Source organism: Andrena cerasifolii, chromosome 3 (assembly GCF_050908995.1).
Source record: "Andrena cerasifolii isolate SP2316 chromosome 3, iyAndCera1_principal, whole genome shotgun sequence".
Taxonomy (NCBI): Eukaryota; Metazoa; Arthropoda; class Insecta; order Hymenoptera; family Andrenidae; genus Andrena; species Andrena cerasifolii.
The window spans coordinates 23,225,559-23,246,250 of NC_135120.1; the positions used below are offsets into that span (position 1 = coordinate 23,225,559).

At 45.5% G+C, this 20,692-nt stretch overlaps 1 protein-coding gene across 2 annotated transcripts; it reads right to left on the reverse strand.

Moving 5' to 3' along the window:
* Positions 1–79: 79 nt before the first annotated feature.
* Positions 80–19,828, reverse strand: Cad (homeotic protein caudal). Of its 2 annotated transcripts, XM_076809496.1 has the most exons (4): positions 18,687–19,828; positions 14,399–14,473; positions 5,413–5,558; positions 80–4,121 (listed from the first exon to the last, which is right to left on the reverse strand). In XM_076809496.1, exons 1-4 carry the CDS (start codon positions 19,447–19,449, stop codon positions 3,837–3,839), a joined length of 1,269 nt encoding a protein of 422 aa, XP_076665611.1. In that variant the 5' UTR covers positions 19,450–19,828; the 3' UTR covers positions 80–3,836. The 2 variants fall into 2 exon arrangements, with proteins under 2 accessions (XP_076665611.1, XP_076665613.1); XM_076809498.1 differs by lacking the exon at positions 14,399–14,473 and having other exon boundaries at positions 18,687–19,827.
* Between the last annotated feature and the right edge of the window lie 864 nt (positions 19,829–20,692).

Sequence of the window (20,692 nt, forward strand, 5' to 3'; positions counted from 1 at the left end):
GGATGCAGTTGAATCGTTGCACCTGTGCGCAGAACTGCAGAGAATTCATGTCTGGAGGGCTGAAATGAGATGAGCGATGTCGTTACTAAACATAAGACTGTGTATTTTGGAATTTAAGATGCGATCACATGTCGACATAATGCTAGGCTTAACGATCGTGTAACATTCATAGTGTGTTAATGATACTAGTAATTACTGTAATTAATAACTTACGAATTGCGGCACTAACGTATATGTACAGTTCTCACGCGAGGTTATCAGTGTTACCTGCGATCTCTCTCGCTCGCATACGCCCACAGAAAATCGTAATCGCTGGTTACGGGTTGGCGACGCTAAAGGCACACGACACCTAAAATCCCGGCTCGTCCTCCCTCTCCCATCCGAGAGCATGCTTCTTCGTGCATGTCTTTTATTGTCGTCAGACTTGGTAATAGTCGAGGATCGAATTTTTTGCGGGAACATCCGCGTGACACCGCGGCCGCATGCTGAGAACGGAGGAAAAGGAGCACGTTTTTGAGAGCGACGTCCCAAAGCCGATGACAAAAGTCGGGGGTGGAAATAGACACGAACAAAAGTAACGGTGCATCCTATAACTTCCTTTCTCGTCGATTAAGGCATACTTCTTGCGCACGTTCTCGCAACAATTCGACGCGGCTGAACGCGTGTCCGCGCTCCTCCCGCCTGGCGATTTCAATGACCGTTTAGAAAAGATACTGCGCGCGCTTATTGCATATTCTACCACTGTAAAACTCTACCTATACTATGTACACGTGGTTGCTCGACGAAGCAACTCAAATAACGCGGGGCTGCGCGACTCTGTCTGTAACACGCGATACAGCCGACGGGGAGTGGCTCGCAAAGACAAGTTAAGGAGAATAAATTTCTCTTCGCCGCGTTATTAACGAGAAAGACAGTTTCGAAGGTGAACGTATTTTTCGATCAGTGAAAGAAATTTGTGAGATGGGCAATTGCTATCTCTTTGCACAATCCTGCGCACCTGTTGTGATACCAGGCGTTGCGTTCGTCGTTACAGTTTTCGCTGATCCTTAAAACTGGCGAAGTTACAGCGGGGTCTCGCGGTGGCAAACAGTTCCAGCGCTTCTTATGAACAATATTCGTTCAGACACAGCTAATATTGTTATTTTATGATGTCAAAATTTAGTCAACATTGAGTAGGCTTCATTACGTTACACCACGCCACGGGAATTTCACGTTCAAAGTTCTTTTCGGAAATAACGCGGCAAATGAATTCATTCTGTATGCTCTTTAATTAATTCCTCAGCGATTGCGTCTAGCCTGGCTATCCAGCGGTGCAGCGTGCGAGTGTTAACGGAATGGCGAATTTCCGTGAAGTATATACGCCCGTTGGAAGAAACGCGATTCGAGGAGCTTCGAGGCGCAGTTTCTTGCCGTGCCTACGGTGTTCGTAGATTCGATCGTTGGTGAACAAGTTTCTATTGCATTGCGCCCGCGCAACAATAGCAATCGGGCCATCGGCGACGACGGCGATTTTTCAAATGCCCGGCGTGAACCGCGGAGGACGCAAATCGGTCACGTTTCATGCAGAACTCGGCTCATCTGTCGATGATTTTCTTTCGATTGTCAACGCGGCGGACTACAATCGCGAAAGAAATGGTAGAGAAAGTTTTCATCCCCATGAAAGTCTCCTGCACTTTGCCTCCCCTTTATTTGAAAAATCGGCTCTGTCGTGGCGCAGACACCACGTGGGCCTATATACTTCGCGAGGATTCTCGAGTCATCGTAGCACACGCGCACCTGTTACGCGATCCACCTGGATCCGCTTGTCCGTTCGCTATCATCGGCGCTTCGCCCCGCGATATCGCTATTCTCGAAATAAAGCTTGGCTCCTAGCACTACGCCCCTGAAGAACTAGCGGCTAGAGAAAGATCGAACTGCTTTAGGGCGCGACAGAAGCGGTATAAATACGGGCGAATGAAACGGAGAGCAAGATCTGCTATCGCTGAATCAGATTCTCGAGGAATCGTTGCGTCGAACGCTATCGTTATCCACGAGACATGCTGTGCTATGTTCGAACGGTGTAAAGAAACCGAAGTAATGTAAGCGACACCTTGCGCCCTCTCGCGCGTAGGTTTTGTATGGCGCATATTGTTCTCTGTTTGTGTGTCTCTTTTTTAATTTACAGGGGACCGTAAATACTAATGCAGTACCAAGGGGTTCCAGCGTCATAAACTTTATTCTATTTACAATTCATAACGAAAGTACCGCGTTCCATCATCACTCGCATAAAACAACCTGTGAAATTGCTTGAAAAGAATACTGCAACGACACTGTAACAACATTACCAACAGCTTACGACAGCGATAAATAAACCGAAACGGAAATGAGATCTTCGAACCGCGAGGTCTATCGACGCATTCCAGACCAGAAAGATGAAAGTTATTGTTCCGTCTTTCTTTTCGCGTTCGAAATGTTCTATTGTAGGAAACTCGGTGTCGCGTATATGTATATATAAAATATACAATGTCATTTGATCCCATCCACGTCATACTTGTCGAAAAGGTCTCTTCTGGGCAACCCCTGCACGCCTAAGCACTATATATATACAATAAACTATTTAACCACCGACGCTCGTAATATCTCCGCGACTCCTCCGTGTCCGCCAACAATTACCGAAACGAAAATCACGCTTTCCGACAAACTCAACATCGGACACCTTAACTCCACTAATTTGTACATATTACACTTTTAAAAAATATATAAAACAGTCTGCTATGGCGCCCCCTTGGAACGCACACGTGATAAAAACCTTAACCGAGGGGAACATATACATATATATATATATATATTCATATATATTTCTTTTTTTGCACCTAAACTACCAACTTAACGTAACCTCAATTATTTCTCTATAACGCATTCGACGCAACCACTCGATACGAGTACAGCGGCTGGTGGTTCTAAGGCAAAAAGATTGCACGTTTCTCCATCGATTCTTTTCCCCTTCTCAAGTGATAGCGAGAGCCGGAGATCCGATAGCCGGTCGGCGATCTCGTGAGTACCTCCGAGCCGTTGTTGATCGTAGCCCGCGGGGGGAGACGAGCTCGCGGGCGAGGCCCGTCGCGATGCAGCGCTGAAAGCGTCCGACGAAACTGTCGCGGAATCTCCCGTGGACCGCTGAAAACAATCACAACACAAACCGCTCCCAGGAACGAAGAACAATCGCGGCTATATGTACATTGCGAAGAAAAGGAGACGATTCGCAGCCGGAACTTCGTTCTAGCGAGACTGAAAATAATACTGTATACAACACCGTGTCGCAGCCGCCACGGGGCGCCTGGATCGCGAACACTGCCGGCCACCGTGCTGATTCCTACAGGCCCTCACCAACGTCGGCAGCGAAACAGTTCGAACGGATGTTCGGAAAGAGGCGGAACAATATCTCCGCGTCCGTGCGCAATCACCATTGGACGGACAAGTACAGATTTCAGTCTTGTCTTAAAAGACCGTCGTTATCCGCGCGTCGGGCATTGCCGAACATGCCGGACTGAGAAGCGCGGATCACTCTGTTATCACGGTGCGTTGGCCACTGAGATCCTCGAACGTTCGCTCGTCCGCGGTGGTGCGTGGTGTCAGTGAACCGAGAACGGGAATATTTTCCATGTGCCGTCGCGGATCGATCGGCGATCGGCGGATTCCGAGATTGTAGCGAGTGGGTGCGCCGCGCGGCATCCGTTCAGGGGAGCAGCGGATGATCGAGCGTGGTCTCCGATCTTCTCGCGATCGCGGCCACGAGGGGAGGCGCGTTTGCGCGGTCAGCCGTGGCTGGACCACGCTTCTGCGGCAGTTTCCTCCGGTCACAAGCCGAGCACCGTATGGGTGTGAGCGTGCTGGCCGTGCGCGTGCAGCGAAGCGGGCCCGTGGCCCAAAGTGAGCGCGTGAGGCGGGTGCCCCAGGCCCAGCGGCGGCGAGCCACCATTGTGCATCAATCCACCGAGCATACCTCCCATCCCGCTGAGCGCCAACGTGGCCATTGCACCGCCGCCGAAAACGTCGGGTTTCACGTCCTTCTGCTCCAACTCCTCCCGCTTCTTCACCTGCTTCCGCTCCTTCGCCCTTCGGTTTTGGAACCAGATCTTCACCTGTAACACGCGCAGCGGCAACGTTCGCCTCGTTAACACGGGCTGCAGCTTCTTCAACCCCCCCGAGTCATTTTATTTTCACCACCTTAGCTGCGCTTGGGATTGTATTTCGTTTTAGGTCGGACTGATAGGGGGACGACTGCTGCAGCTTTAGGCGAGGCTGGTATGCGTTTCAAGGGGAATCTTCTGTGCTTCTCGTGCACGGTGGTGGTTAAAGGAAAGTTTAAAATTCACATTCTTATGCCTGCGTCGCTAATTTAACCCTCCGTTATCACAGAGGGTGTATCGCGCCCCAGGCAATTTTCGAGTTCAAATGTCGCGCCTCTAGGAATTCAAAATGAATGTAGATCTGGATATTACAATCTAAAAATTTGGTGATTTTTAAAAAAAAATCGCTCATATCCACAACACAAATTTCACCATATCAAAATGTACATCTCTAGAAAAAGACTATTAGCATAATTGTGTGAGTATTGCGAATGTACAATTATCACTGAAAAGTGAAAATATTAAAAAATACAAAAATGGTAACTCAAAAATGACGCTGGGAAACAGTATACCTGACGTGATCAATTTGTGATTATAAGAAGGTGTGACCACGGAGGATTAATACTACGCTTTAAGAATTGTGCTAATATTGTCCTATTTTAGCAATCCCCAATCTATCCCTTATCTTATTTTTCTTACCGTTCGCAGTTTGAACTTTCTTTTTAACGCTACTTAATATACCTAGCAATGGCAATGTTTGGCCGGCGATTATGCATATAAAGCACATTCTGTATACAAAGCTAAAGTTGGAAAGTTAGTTATAGGTGTAATGAGCAATAGGGGCGTGATTAATTGGGTGTATTAAAAACAACACTAACTCTAATAAGTCTAATGTCACAAAATAGCTATCTCGAGAAAATTAAGTGTTTTGTTCCAGTGCTGAGTGGACATTACCTGTTTTTAACCAGTAGGTATAGCAAAGCTTTAATGTTATCTTACGGGGGCATTTGAACTGTACAACCCTTTGTGATTCGACAGTTCTGTAGTCCCAGTTGCCACCAACAAAATATGCTACAAATCGCAAAATCGCGAGAAATGGACATCCCTCGTTTTCCCCATGTCCTTCAATTATACACAGCGTTACTGAGAATATTTTGTTCTTCAGCATCGAAGCGATTGTTGAGCATTAAAGCTTAACTAACTTAAAAATCCAATGCATAGCGGGAAAAAGCAAATGTCCGTCGGTTACCCCCGCCCCATTGCCAGTACTGAATATCTAATTTGAAGATTGGGGAACACTCACCTGCCGTTCGGAGAGCGCAAGATTGGCGGCGAGCTCGGCCTTACGGCGGATCGTGATGTAACGGTTGTAATGGAACTCTTTCTCGAGCTCCAACCTCTGATGATCCGTGTAGACCACTCTGTATTTGTCTTTTGTTCGAGTCTTTCCTGAGAAAAAAAGTGAGAAAAAGATAACGCTCGACATTATTACACGTTTAATATCTACTTCTCTAATTCTCTTGTCAATAACGCGCTAAAGAGATAACGCTTTTGACGATCGCGCTCGCAGCCACATCTCTCGCGAGGGGTATTAATAAAGTAACTAAAGCGAGATTTAAAAAACATCCAGGCATGCCGGAGCGAGCGCCGAGGCGACACGATAAATCACGACGCGACGAAAAATAAGCGTACTGAAATCTTCCACAATCGTGCCGCGGATAACCACTTGGACATAAAGACGGGAAGCAGCGTTCAATTTAAACGAAGCGTACCGGCACTACGATTAGAAGTGAGCGGGTAGCTACGATTCGAGCGGGTCGTTCTCACCAAACCGCGAACATTTCGGATTAAAAGCTAGAGAAGCAGAAGAAATGAAGTGACACGAATCACCCAGCTGGAGGCTGCCGCTGCGGCCAAGGGGAAGCTCGATGGCAAAAGGAGCCGCCGGCCGCGGTATCGGCGGATGGTGTGAATTCAACGTGGCATTCGAAACGATTACGTGCGCACGGAATACAAAATGAGAAGCGCACGGAGCGGTGGGAAACGGACTGGCGGGACGTGGGAGGGGGAAACGGGACGGGACGGAACGGGAGAAAGGAAAACGATTAGATAAGGCCGGCCGGCGAGATCAAAGGCGTGCACGTTAATCCACCACTCCTCGATAAGAGCGCCGGAGGCCTTCGAGACATCACGAATAAGCTTCGACCTTAGACTTTTCGACGGTATATATAGGTGGATCCAGCATGGCTGGCACGAAATCTCCAAGATTACCGTCACCGTCGCACAAAAGAGAAACCAATTTAAAACGAACTCCAGAACGGTGAACACGAATCCTCGCCGTTCCATAAAATGACGAAACGGTGTTTAGAGCGTGCGCGTAAATTGAGGCCTGAACCGTGAGGTCGCGACGCGCCCGGTTCGCGTACAAACACCGCTGCTCGGCCCGCGTACGCGCCGCTTCTGTGTGTGTGTCTGCGCGCACGGGATTTGAAAATACACGTATCATGTCTGTTCAAATATTAGAACAATATATTATGCCCCGTCGAATTTCGAGTTTTCGCTCGCTCAGATTGCGGACGATCGTTATCGCCCCAGCACCTTTTGCGCCTCGCGGCCACGATAATGCCCCGGGAATCAAGCGCCCGTTGTTGCGAATACACGGTGTACGTACGCAGAAGGGGGCACCCGCTCGATGCAGTCGCCACGATTCTCGCGCGGAATTAAAAGGACTATGGACTAACTGTCGTTCCCGCGCTGCCAAAAGTGGGGCGCTCTTTGAACTTAATTTGAGGATCCAGTTAACTCGCAACTCCCGTTAAGTTTGCGGGTACGAGCTTTAATTAACCATGCAATGGGAATTATGGAACACCATCGGGACGTTCCGTTCGGCAACGCCGGAGTCTCGTGAACTGTCAGGGAAGAGAGGCAGTTTTGAGTTCGCAAATATTTGCGAATGTTAAGCATAATCGTCGTTCAAGCCTGATGCACGTAGGCAAACATAAAACATTATTAAATCTTATCGACAGACATTTTATCTCTCAAGATTGTCATCGAATCAAAAAATTCCAAACCCTACGCGGCATTCACTTTAATTGCGACATGATCTTCCTACGCACATAGAGACCATTAAGCCGGTGATAATTTTCGTGACTCGCGTTTCCGTCACAAATTCGGCGAACTGCTCGATGCGAGAATGCCTGGGTCTGGGTTAAGTGACGTTTTTGATTCTGAAGTCTAGAGCGACACTGTGGGGTCGCCGGTGGTCTGCGAAAATTATAAAGCCAAAGCAATAAGCTTTGGCTCCAAAATTGCGATTTTCTTGCATTAAACCAAAACCATGTGCTGTAAGTATCTTCTCTAAAGTTAAGTGAATTTTGAAGTATTCCAAAACTGTCACAGTGACGTTCTACGGTTAAAAAGGGAAGAAATTTTGCACTGTGCAGCGATTAAGTCTTTTTCGTAACTATGAAAAAAGAAAAGGGATACATTTCACGTTGAACAGCGTGCGAGTGACATAGCAAAGAATTCGTGGAGCTCCGTGTCCTCCGTGTCCTCCGCCTCCTCGATTTTTAGCTGTCCAAGTTCCGCCACTTGAACTTTCGGATCCGAAAAAGTCTATCGGAATCCCAGAGGAGAGCGTTGTTTGAAGGGGGCGCGTACGGTCGGTTTTTCGATTTACCAACGACGCGGCTGTGTGAGTCGGCAAGGATTACCGTCGGCCTTTTTCATCTCCCTGATATCGGAACTCGCACCTACGATTATCCGGCCGGTTCCTTGTCAACACTCGATCTACTAGTACTCTGAATAGAGTAATTGTTACGCCAGGTCAGTCAAGATAGTCTTGTCCCACGCATTGTGTTCTACTTTGTGCGAAGATGTTTGACATGCAGCATGCTCGCGTGCGCATTCGTTACTGCCTGCTAATATATGCGAGAAACAGACCAAGCAATTATCAAGCTTGCAATCTACAGGCAATGGCGGACTGGCCAGGGTGTCATCTTAAAAATGTCCTTTTAGAAGCTTGAAAATATAATAGAACTTTACGCTGTATTACTATTTCAATCAAATAAATTTAATAAAATCAGTTTTCGAGGATTTATTTGAAAAAAAAATTATTTTACTGCGTTGCCAGGTATGTATGTATTTTTGAAAATTTTATTTATTTCTTATAAAAATTAAATGGTAGCCTTTTAGTTGTCTCCTGGCAGTTAATATCTTCAGACCCAGTCCGCCACCATCTATGAGCACATCTCTCTCCGTTAAATCTTCTCTACCACATGGCAGAAGAAAAGAATGAGTTTATGTAGAGTATAGACCAGGCCAAGTGGAAAAATTTGGATATCACGCTGACTGTTTTAGGTATTTGTACAGGGATTACAAGCAAGAAGCTTCTACAAGGCATCCAGTGCGTACCTACATCGGAAGATCCCGTTGGCACAGTTGAGTTGGCTATTTGTCACGTTCTCATCGACTAAGATTCACCGTGATTGGGTGCATTGATTACGTGTTCCCTTCTAGATGCGTAGTTACCGCAAATTGGTACTGCCCGGCTGTCTTCCGTAGCCACCGAAACAGGTCGTTCTATGCGCGTTCCGCGACGCGATTTCCTCGTTCCATTCGGCTATTTCTCTCGGGGTATCTACATGTTCGAGGGAGCAAAGGGGGACGGACGTTTTGCGTGCGAGGTGGGAGAAGAGAGACAAGAAGAGGAGCGACCGAGGGAGCAAAGAAACAGGGCTCATGGGGCTCGTTGCCACCCCATTATAGCGTTTGCTCTTCCATTTCGCGTGGCGAAATGGTAAAAGCGCGTGCCCCGGTTTTCCGTGGGTGTGCGACGCCCTCGACTCACCCCTCTGCCGCCCCCTTAACCAAGTCCACCCCACACCGACGATTTCGACTCCTCTAACCGATGCTTCTGAACCCGCGCGGGTGCCATTCGTCAGTGGCATCACAATTGCCTCTATTGTGCCGCGCAACATTTGTATATTGTATATCAAGTATCCTCTGTGCATTCTCGCGGGTAGGAATCTCGTGGACCGACCTCGCTACTGGCGTGATTTCTTCCCTGCTCTGGCAGGGGAGTAATCTAAGGATGCGCGTAGAAGTGGTGTTGCAGTGGTGATGTCACTGACAAGTTAATATATAAAAATTAATGATCGTGCTGAGTAATTGCACACACTGCCACACCGCTTTTTCCATTTCTGTATGCACCTGGCCTAAAGATCGAAGAGGTTAAAACTGAACTCTTACAACAGAATTAAAGTGTTAATGTACAAAGTTAACTTAAAACAGAAATGATATGATTTAAAAGTCAAAAGTTCGATAAATAACTTTTATTTATAAAAGTTAACAGTTTCAATTGAACCCTGATGTGACACCCACTGAAGTATTAATTATGAATTAATTATTTGTAATAAGAAATAATAATATGATTATAATAAATTATGATTTACTAAGCATTATGTGAAAGCCTCTACGATTCTCTATCGGTGTTCTTTATTTTCAGAATAATTTTCATATTAAAAATGTAATCACTTTCATGAAAACTATATCGAAATTCACGAAGAAATATTTGGCATTCCATTTAAAAAACTGAAGGTGACCCATATATCTTGATAAAAATGTAAAATAATAAAAAACAGATGTTATTGCATTATACGTGCCCCTTGATGCCATGCAACTTTTGTTTAAAATATTTCCTAACACAGCCAATAGTTTACAAGTAAATTGAGGTCGCCACGCTAGGCGAACCACCCTGTATAGTACTGGTATATTTAGTAGAATCTTTAGTTAAAACTGTTCTGACCCAAATACACGTCAGCGAGCTGTTAAACGACGATTCGAATCTTCCGTTTGTCAAAGAACTTCAGTAATTAAGTTATCTATCTAGAATCTAGAACGTCGGCAACCTCGTCCTATTTCCTTCCAGCGTTCAAAAATAACTACTGTCCACAAATTAACCAAATGTAGCGTACGTAGCAGTAAAAGCAGGGCAATAAACATGACAGCAACCTTGCGGGAACATTAAAAACCCACCCTCGGAACTGCAAAGACCTCGGAACTGCAAAGACCTCGGATGCCAAACTAAAACGTACCTCGTGTCTTACATTTAACAGAAATCAACTCTACCAATTTGCCCCGGAAAGATGGCCAGGATCCAAACATCAGTACCTTCCAGCACACATCTGAGAACACCTTCGATCGCGCTAAACAGAGACTCGGCTAGACGGCCGCCACAGATCGCTGAGTCGCGGAAACTATTCGTTATCGTCTATCGTTGCATTTATCTCGGAATTCCGTCACTCGCGCGGCCCAGATAGGTATCGATGAGGATTTACCCAGAGGTTGCGTCCAACTAATCTGGCCGGTGTACCTAATTAAATCGAACGCGTCTTGTCGGTGCACGCGCTCTTTACAGCCGTGTTTACAGTAATCGCCGACGCGATGGAAGTGGTAGAACAGGTCGGGCCGGGCTTTTGTTGGATAGCTTACAGGAACGGTTTATTCGACGCCTGGCTGGAGACAATGCCTCGAATGCATACCTAGCCGATCGAGGTATACCGGCGGGTTTCCTTCGGATCGAGAATCGTAGCTTCCACTCTGTATACATACACTCCGGCTAGGTACCCCGAGGAGTCCCCGATCTGCCCTTCGCCTTATTATTATATTGCCGTGCGACAGCGACTCAATAGTGGGTCCTCGAGTTGCGGGCAAAACCGAACGAAGAATGGGGCAGAAGGGTCCAAGCAGCGTCTACCCGCGCAACGAGCTAGGCCTCCGGTCCCGGCTCGCCGGAGACCGGCATTTTCCCTGGAAATATCCTGGGAGCAGGCCCGCGGCTCCGGGCAAGCTACCTACGACGAAACGCCCCCCGTGAACTCTCGGCAGACGACCAATTTAATTATCCCTTATTGTTGGCAAAACAAACAGCCCGAGTAGTTTTACGAGATAATTGTCGCGCCGATGAATGAACCCGATTCCCTTCGCGTTCACGGTCCACATTTACCCCGCCAGAGAACTTCCTCGGTGGACATTTATTTAGCTGGCTCTTAGCGATAGATTCAGGACTATCGTTTTATCCGTGATGTAGGTGGGTATAATGAACAGTTTTTTCTGTTTCGGGAAGTAATTTACGCAGACTGCGAAGGCACCACGACGTGTGGCGGTTGGAATGGAATATTTCCAGGGTTGAATCGTTCTAGTAAGACTTTGATACCTGTGCTTATAGTATACTGGCGGTTATGATCGAATCACGAGGAAAATATTGATCGTCAAGCTGGGAATCCACCTAAAAGCTAAGCTATGCTATGTTTGGCGGTGCTATACAGCCGGGGATCCACCTGGGAGCTGAGCTAAGCTATGCTAAATTTAAAAAAATTAGCTTCCATACAACCCTAAGCCAGGAGTCCACTTAGAAGCTAAGCTATGCTATACCCTGCTATGCTATGCTACGTTTTAAAAAAATTAGCTTCAATACATTCTTATGGAACCATTTCTATCAAAAGCTGTGCTAACAATAAGTAGGTATGTTATTTTCTGAAGCTAAGTTAGCTCGACGTGGCGCGAAGTTCATCGCGAGCGATTTTCTGGAAACATAGCTACATCGAGCTAACTTAGGGTAAGTTTACGTAGGAGCTGCCATAGAAATTATCGTCGACCGGACGGTGGTATCGTATAACTTACCCTTAGCTTCCGTAAAGAACATAGCACAGCTTAGCTTTTGGTAGAAACGCTGCCATAAGGATGTATTGAAGCTAATTTTTTAATGCTTAACATAGCTTAGCTTTCAGGTGAATTCCCAGCATTAGTGTATGGAAATTTCTTTCTTCAGTACACTTAGAAAATTGACAAAAAGTCATAGATAGACAGCCAAAGAAAACACTTTAATTTAAAAAACATGTACAGAAAAAAATATAGTGTTTGGTTAAAATCATAATTTTTTTGGAATATAGGGCCCTGGGGGGAGGGGCCTTCTGGACAGGGGCCCATTTTTCGGGAAAGTGAAGAGATAGTTTACTAAAAACAGACCAAGTGTAGCAGTACGAAAATAAATGTAGTGATTGGATACCTATACCTAATCATAATTTTTTTGGGCCTTATGGGCAGGGGCCCCGGCTGCAACTGCTCATCAGCCGCCCTGTTAAATCCGTCACTGGACTTGGTACCATTTTGAAGATAGGTTCGATACATCCTTAATGCGCCACAAAAATTATTTTGTAAGATTCATCGTGAAGGTGGGACAGTATTGAGTGCAAGTGGAGCATTCTAGAAAGCGAGGAGCGTCGTCGCGCTGCCGTTTCCGCGTGGATCGCGATCGCCTTCTCGCGGCGCAACCAAAATGGCGTCGGCTGTAAAGCCTGGAGAAATCGCGTGCCGCCATTACGGAGAGTCGAGCGAACGCGGTCGTTCCAAGGAGCACCGACTAAGTAATCGTGACGAGCAAAAATCGCGCACACCGACAAGGGGCACGCGAGCGCGCGAGAACTGTAATACGCGCGTTCCGAATCACGCGAGAGCGGTCGTTATACGAGGCAGCGGCTGCCTGCAATATAACCATAAAATGCAGATAATAGCCGCTACAAGGTATTGGAGGGTCGCGCAATTGTGAAATGGTGGACGAAAGAGAAAGACGGGGTGGAACTGAACAACATGGAGGGAAAGGGTGAGGAAATGCCGCTCGGTAACGATTCTACGTTGCCTGGAATGGTTGCCTGCGTAGATGCGAGGGACGTTCACCGTGTTCCTATGTAGGAATCGTAGCTGATGATTTAAAATTAGGAGATACGATTGCGAAGATGTCGGTTGAAGATACAAATTAATTTAGGTAACTATATTCAAACAGAACGGGTGTGTTGAGTAAATTAAATGGGAGAAAAGTTTTCGTCGTATAGGCTGGATATTAGAGTGTATCCGGCAACTTTTTTCTGGCAACTCGTCCTTTAAGCTTAAGGAGATACAGATAGACCGGGCTACAGTCGCCGGATACATTTATGCAACAATCTCTGTGGGATACAGCAACTCGCCCCCTTGCCTGAATTAGGGTGTGTCGATTTTGTGGGTAAATTTAAATTTTTTGAAAATTTTAAAATGACTAGTGACAAAGTAATGCTGTTTTTAATCCTGAATCTGAAACTATCTTCGGAAATTGATTTGAGTGAGGTTTAGCTACTTCAAATCACAGTTGAAAAAAGTGAAAATTAAGTAAGATTTAACTAGAAATTACATATTCGTATACTGCTTAAAGCGAGTCTTGCTTACATAAAAGCATGAAAATGAGAATAAAAATATGTGAAAATTAGTATTTATTTCACATGAAAATTTATGGAAATGTGTACTTATTACAAAATGAAAATATACGTAACTTTAGGTCTAGCCATATGTTATCTATGTAGTAAATTTAATGCTATTTAACAAAGTCCACCAAAGAAGCGATATCTTGTTTGCTTCTGTTGCGGTTCATAAGCTCATTTATTACCATTTTTTAAAAATAATTTTAGTAATTTTCGTATTTTTCTATAATTTAAATTAAACTCCAACTGGGTAAATAATGTATTACACAAAATTTAAAGGTAGTGGTTAATTTTAAACCTGAAATTGTACCGTTTTCCACTAGTCGGTTTTAAAATTAAAACATTGAAAAAATTCACACACCCTACTGGATATTTAGTTCAACTTACAAATATATAGAGTACTGAGGAGAGCCTAAAAAATTTAAAAATGGAAGGGGAGGGGCAAAGTTATGCAATATCGAAACGAGTGCTTTGTAAATTTTTAGGCAATATTCAAAACAAATTAGAAACAAATTTGGAGTATCGAGGAGGACCTTTAGATACTACATTAAAAATCGAAGGGGGGACGAAGTTATCGAATGTCAGAATGAGTATATTGTAAATTTTTAAGCAATACGTATGTACCTACGATTGATTTTGTGTGGTATGGCATGCTTGGTAACAGAAACAAATTATTTATCTAAAATTTAAAGAACACTTAAGCAACACACTTATTTATGCGCATCGCCCAATGGAATTGCACCTTTAAAGCAATATCAACATTATTGATATCCCAGTTGTCAGGTGAAATTCTGTGGGAACGTAAAAACGGACATGCCCAGAATTAATGCGAAGCGATTAACCGATGATCGAAGGTCAATAGAATACTCGCATGCTCCAACGATAATGAACAACGACGCATGCAAGCTACCTAGCTGTTCAAGGCCACGTATGCCTACGTACCATCAGCATTAAAACAAGGGAATCACAATAATCGAATGACAATAATTGTTGTCGTACCAAGGGCGTCAAGGGTGCAGAGCTCGTGAATCGTTGAACCCGCACTTGCGTTGCAGTTTGCAGCTATGTTGCACGCTGCAACAGTAGAAAAATGACTGCTGAATTGAACGTTCTGCACTTCACGTTCCACTTGCTTACTGGGAGCCAACATTATGAGATATTTTATTTTTACACAGATTTTCTTTAAAACTCTAGTTGAAATTCTAAAATATCTTTCTACAATTTCACTTCTGTTTTCTAACGAGAATTCCCTTTTCTGAACACTGCCATTTTTTGTTTTCAAATAACCCCTACGGTACTTTACACAATATCTCGATTATTGTACTTAAATTTGTGACGAGAATTTTAGCGCCACATGTATATTACTTTCTGCAAAGAAATTTATCGAAAAGTTTGAACAACGTAGCCTATTTCCCAATTTTTATATTTAAGGAGTTGCTGCAATCTCTTAACGAATCACAATTCCAAACAATTCCCACCTAAATTAACGCTCCAGAAAATGCAAACAGTAATTCCCCATTCGACAATTTCCTGCACGGTGGCAAGGATCTCTGACATTACATTTTCCTACATTGTTGCTTCCTGCAGGGGGCAAATAAAGTCCCTCGGGGAGTGAAAAAGTTACATCAGAATTTCCTCAGCCATAAATCCTTCCCGACGTATGAATGCTAATGCGAAACTCAAACGGTGAGCTGTGTTCACGACGAATTAGCATACGACGGGCCGGTTTACCCAAGCAACCAGCGTCCGCGGTAAGTCAAGAAGCTTCTAATCGCCAATTTGTACGACGGCCATTAACATAATCGGGGTCGCTGTTTCATGTGTAACTGAGCAGATTTCCTACTGGAAGTGGAATTTCTCGGCCGGGTGGGTTTCGGAGCCGCGGCTCGAGCGAGCAGCGCTCCCGACGCGGTTGGTCCGGTTGAAAATCGAGACGACAGCAAGAGGACGGAGATTATCTCACAAATATTTGAGAGCAATTAGATGTTTGCTCGTCTGTTACCGTGTTTACATTGTTCGCCGTATCTAGACCGCGGAGACGTGTTTATAGCCGAGCGCGCTGCGCGCCATGTCCTCCGCGGGGTGTTTCTTAAAAACGCTTTTCCTCTACGATATTTTTCATCGAATTAAGCTACGCTCACAGCCGAGTTGATTATTCGCCGCGGCCCGACTTTCCGTGCAAATTTACACGCGCCCCGATTCCTCGCCCGCGAGCCTTCCCTGCCCTTGATAACGCTCCGATGTGAATCAGGCGCAGGAGTACCTTACTCTGAAGCTGCGCGGTGGATGAAAATAGGTAGAATTCAGTTTGAAGGATTATTTAACCGCATAGAAAAGCTTTGGCATATATTAGACCGAGAAATTCGAAGAAGAAAAATAAGCAACAGGGGTGGCTCAAAAATGGCACTTTTGTAAGAGTGGTCAAAAAATCCTCTAGAAGGTACCAAAAGACTTGTCACATCGAGTGCCAAATCGATTGCAAGCATGCATAGGAAATATTAAACACTTTCGTGTTTAACAATTCAACGAACTGTGTATTTAATAATTATATCATAAGTGTGCTAATATTTTTTTCAGTTCGTATGGAATTCTCGTTCTTCTTTTGTTACTTGTTTAAATTACTATTCAGAGCTGTGAAAAATACATTATTTCTATGAGTTAGAAGACACTAAGGAAATATATCGAGATATTTAAAAACAAAGCGACTGTGCAAATACATTTTTCACCCACTGTATACACGTTCAAGTAGAACGTTAGCCTCGGTTAGCAGACGAAATGGGAGTCGTTTAAATTCGTTGGTGGAGTTTCCTAATTGTTTAACTATGTCTATTTCTCGTGGAAATAATGCGTACTCGTAACCCTCGTTTCTTAGTGTGAATCTTCGAAAATTCTCTAGTTTTTGTGACACGAAGTACTTAGAGGGGAATAAGTAGCTATGGCAAGCTGATCAATGATTCCAAGTTAATTCTGGTGTCAAGGTAGCTTTTCCTATACGCGACTGGACGCAACATGACGAAATTCAAAGTCGATTTTCTCGAAAATGGAGCGCAATATCAAAAAATTTTATTCCTTTTTCTCGACTTATTTGCTTGTTAGAAGTCGAAAAGAAACAGTGATTTTTGTTGATGTCGCGCTTCATTTTCGAGAAAATCGACTTTGAATTTCCAATGCGTTCAGACGCGTATAGGAAAACATACCTTTAGAAGAAAATGGAGAAAACAGTTCTCACTAGATAGATGTCTTCGTCTACTAATCCATCACGTATAACAGGAACATTATATAGTTATGTTAAAGAATCCAAGGAAGTAACGTCATTTAATATCTCACGGAAACACAGAATACAGTATATTGTTATAATAACCGAAGATATCAAAGAAAATTTCATTCTTGCCCACCATTCAAACGAACCGACTAATTTCCTAAAACCTGGTCGATTAAATAGAAATTAAAATTTCGAATACCCTTCGTAACGAAGAAAAGGAACTGATGTTAAATTCAGATTTCGATTAAATTTCTCGCAATGAAGCTGATCAGCCACGAACATCACGAAATATAATAAAATTATTCCCACCGTTTCGTAGTGTCTGTTCCTCGAAATAGTACAGCTATTACGCCACAAGGATAAATCATACGTCGCGTCGTAAATATAGTATGTTGGTATACAGAAACGAGGCGCTGGTATGCCGAAATTTCGTACGAGCCCTGGAATCATTCGTTGAAACATTCAACGTGAATGTTCAGGAATATTTGAATCGTTCCTTTGTTGCTTGCCTCATGAATGGCGGGAGGAACAACGCATTTCGACATTTCATAGGATAATCGGACACCTTATCGGTATTAGCGAGGGTTACGTTTTAATTCTTCTCATCCATCACGCGTGTCGTCGATTAATTTAATGCGGGCAATTAGAGGTTCGCCTAAACAAGTGTGACAAGCGGATGGTGTCGCGCGTCGGAACGTAAATTAAACGTAATTTATCGCTTGCTGCGCGATCGTTCCGCAACGTCACTCGTCCTGCCGTCGTTCGACTCGCCGAGCGCGAGATCCCTGGCCGGGGGTCGCGCAGTCATTAGCAACAACTCGCCGTCGCGTAAACACGCGCTCGGCGAATCCAAAATGGCATTAAGATTTCAACGAGTGGCTTTGCAAAGTCACGTATCCCCGTTTCCCGTGCGTTCCTACGCGGGTCGGTTGTTGGTCCCGAATTTAGTAATTGCCAGTCCGCGCGTTCGTTTCCTACCGCCGAACAAAGGGGATCTTAATTCCCGCGAACTGGTTTATTATGCACAATGGCCAGCGACCGTTTTCGGATATTAAATGTAGGATTGACGACTCTGCCCTTTGTTGCCAGCCAAGGCAGATTAATTTTATGGTACAGCGGTAGGTAGTTTTGGTAAACGAAGCATACGTACTCGAAATATGGCACGAAGGAATCGATTCTTTTGGAGATACGCGCGTAAAGTATTTTCTGGGGTAAAAAGGACGACGAGAAGCATCTTTGTGTCGCTAGATACAGGCATATATTCTTGCGAATGTCAGAAATTTCAGACTCGACGAGGAAAGTTTAGTTTAACCTTTGACGAACCTTAGGTAATATACTTGGTCAGAGGGAATGCTGATTTTACAGTAATTTACTTATATTTTCAAGTTTCATTGTCATTGCGAAATTTTCGGCCAAGAAGATTGATCAGAAGATATATTAAGTTAATATGGGGATTTCGATAACAATTTCACTGGCATTTAAATGCTTGTACCGTTCCTCTGCGGAATCGCTTGCAGAGGAATGAAAGGGAGCCGAGTTTGAAACAGAAGGAACGCTTTCCATTAAGGTAGAAGGCGAAGCGGCAATAGAAGAATTGGAACTAAACGGTACCAGAGGAACCATAGTCGCCTCAGTTTTAATTAGCTTCCCAGGTATAATCTTAAAGTGTCCCAAAAATTAACGAACTCTCGTCCCTCTACTCGTTACAGTGTTCGTAAAACTTAATAATAAACCGAGTCACGGGAGGTAAGCTTATAAAATCGAGATTCACTTATCCCGAATAAACAAAACAAGCACCCAAACCCGATTTAAATCTTTCCATTAGCAAAGTAATCTCCAAGCAATTACTGTACCCAAAGCCGAGCATCCAAGAAACGACCGCTGCCTCTGGCAACCACTCTGCCGAGACGAACGTCTACGTTAACCTTCACGTTCCTGCGGCCGATTCAATTGACAAATACCCGCGGTTTCAAATTCCACGGATCATAACAGAGGCGAAGAGGAGAAACAGAAAGTCTGACTAACCTGGATTCGGTTGACTCTGGTACGACGTCTTCTTCATCCATTCGTACGGGCTCCTGACCTGCACGGGTCTCATGGGCGTGGTGTTGTTGGGGTTGTTGTTGTTGGCGGTGATGGTGTTGTTGTTGTTGCTGGCGGGTGGAGTGGACGGTGTGCCTGGGTTGCTGATCTCGCTGCCGCTGACGGTTATCGGCGGGCTGGGTTCCCCGGCGCCGACCGCCGGGTTCGCCTCGTCGCCGCTCCAGTCTCCTACGCCGTTCATCTGCTGTTGTTGCTGCTGCTGCTGCTGCTGGTGTTGCTGGTAGGCCTGGTGATGCTGGTACTGGAGGTGCGTGTAGTGAGCGTGTGCGTGCGGCCAGCCCGCCAGGACCTCCGCATGGTCCAGATACTGCTGCGGGCCGCCGGGCTGGTGATGGTGGGCCGCGTGCGGATGCCCGTGCGGATAACCGTACCAGTACTGTCCCCCGCTATCGGCGGCCGTCCCGTTCGCGTGTTGCTGCGCCTGTTGCGCCTGGCCGTGTTGCTGGGCCTGCTGCACCAGCGGCTGCTGGCCGGTCCCCTGCTGTTGCTGCCGGTACATCGCCAGCGGATTGTAGTACGAGACCATGCCAATGCTGCTGATGTCCGTCATGTGGCCGAACGATCCAGCGCAACCGCGTGCCACGGTCGCGCGTCTCCGTCGAGGACTGCTGCGCAGGCACTGGGTGGACCGTGGACGTCGCTGGACGCGCGCGATGCTCCGTGAGCCCTGGTCACCAGGATTCATAGACAACCGCCCCACAAGAAGAGATCCTACGACCAGACCGAACCGATCGCCGGCGTTCGACTACCAACAGACCGGCCAACGTCCCATGACAAACTGGACTCGCGTGAACCTGCCGTTCCTGGGGTGCCTCTCTGCCCGACCAACACTCCCTTCACTTGTCACTAAAAAACCAACAATGCCTCGGAGCTACCCGGAGCTAACACTGTCCTCGGCGGTCGTGGAGATTCGCGTGGTAGCACGATCCTCGCTGCTTCGTCCTTCCAGGCAAGTTTCACGGAACCTGACGGTCGGATGAACGATAACTGCCGGCGTGACTTGCGTATCTTGGGTGTTCACGATGTGGTACCGACGACTGCTTGCTCGTCTGTGATTACGAAGGGTGCGACCGCTCTTCGACGTTGCGTCCGCCTACAGCCCGGTCTCACCCCCTCCACCACCCTGGCTCGACCAATCAGCTAGCGACCTGCCGCTCGCAGAGCGTGATGGCGTCCGACGAGCTTCCCTGCCGCCAGAGATATCGCTGGCTGATAACGAACGCGCGGGAGGCGGCCCTCACGCCCCGCGGAAGCGCTCCCCTTGTAAACGACGCGAAATAGACAACATTTTTCGCACTTGTCGCGCTTTACTCCCGTTATGAAAATAAATATCCGTCGCTACCCCCTCGCGCGCCCTCTTCGCAGGGAGCCAGGGGTGGGGATTATTCGAGGGACCTTGCGCTCGCGAGAATACTCGCGGTTGTTGTGAATAGTAGTAAGTAGATTTATCCTAATGGCGAGGGGGATATTTGGTTCTCTGCCACTCGATGGGGTAATATCGTGTTTGTAATCAAAATCAATGTCTTAGGGATGGATTCGGTGACTACTGAAAGATATGTAGGCATCTATTTAAATAGGAATATTTTTGTGTGATTGTAGACTTCTTTACTACAGTTGGAGCGGATATTAATAAGGGAGGAAAGTTGTGAAAATTGATTCATGCGATCTGTAAAAACAGGTGCGTGGATTTTTCGGTAGGTAGATACTGTCGTGTTAGTTTTTGTACAGGAATAATGAGACATTCAAAAAGAGATCTATGAAACGCGGGGTGAAATCAAAATTCTGTTATATAGATACGTACCCTCCGTTATTCGCGTTTTTGTATTTGAAGAGTTCTTGTAGAAAACAAATCAAATTCTATACTATAATTTTATATATAATTTTTTTTTAATATTAGCATTTACAGTGTTTTTACAGTGTAACTCGTG

Excerpts from the sequence above, each read along its gene's own strand:
- Cad (XM_076809496.1), bottom strand. The coding sequence starts at position 19,449 with ATGAATCCTGGTGACCAGGGCTCACGGAGCATCGCGCGCGTCCAGCGA. Across the intron at positions 14,474-18,686 it reads CCAGAGTCAACCGAATCCAG|CGTGCAACATAGCTGCAAAC; the intron begins GTTAGTCAGACT and ends CTACTGTTGCAG. Across the intron at positions 4,122-5,412 it reads TTGCGCTCTCCGAACGGCAG|GTGAAGATCTGGTTCCAAAA; the intron begins GTGAGTGTTCCC and ends CGCGTGTTACAG.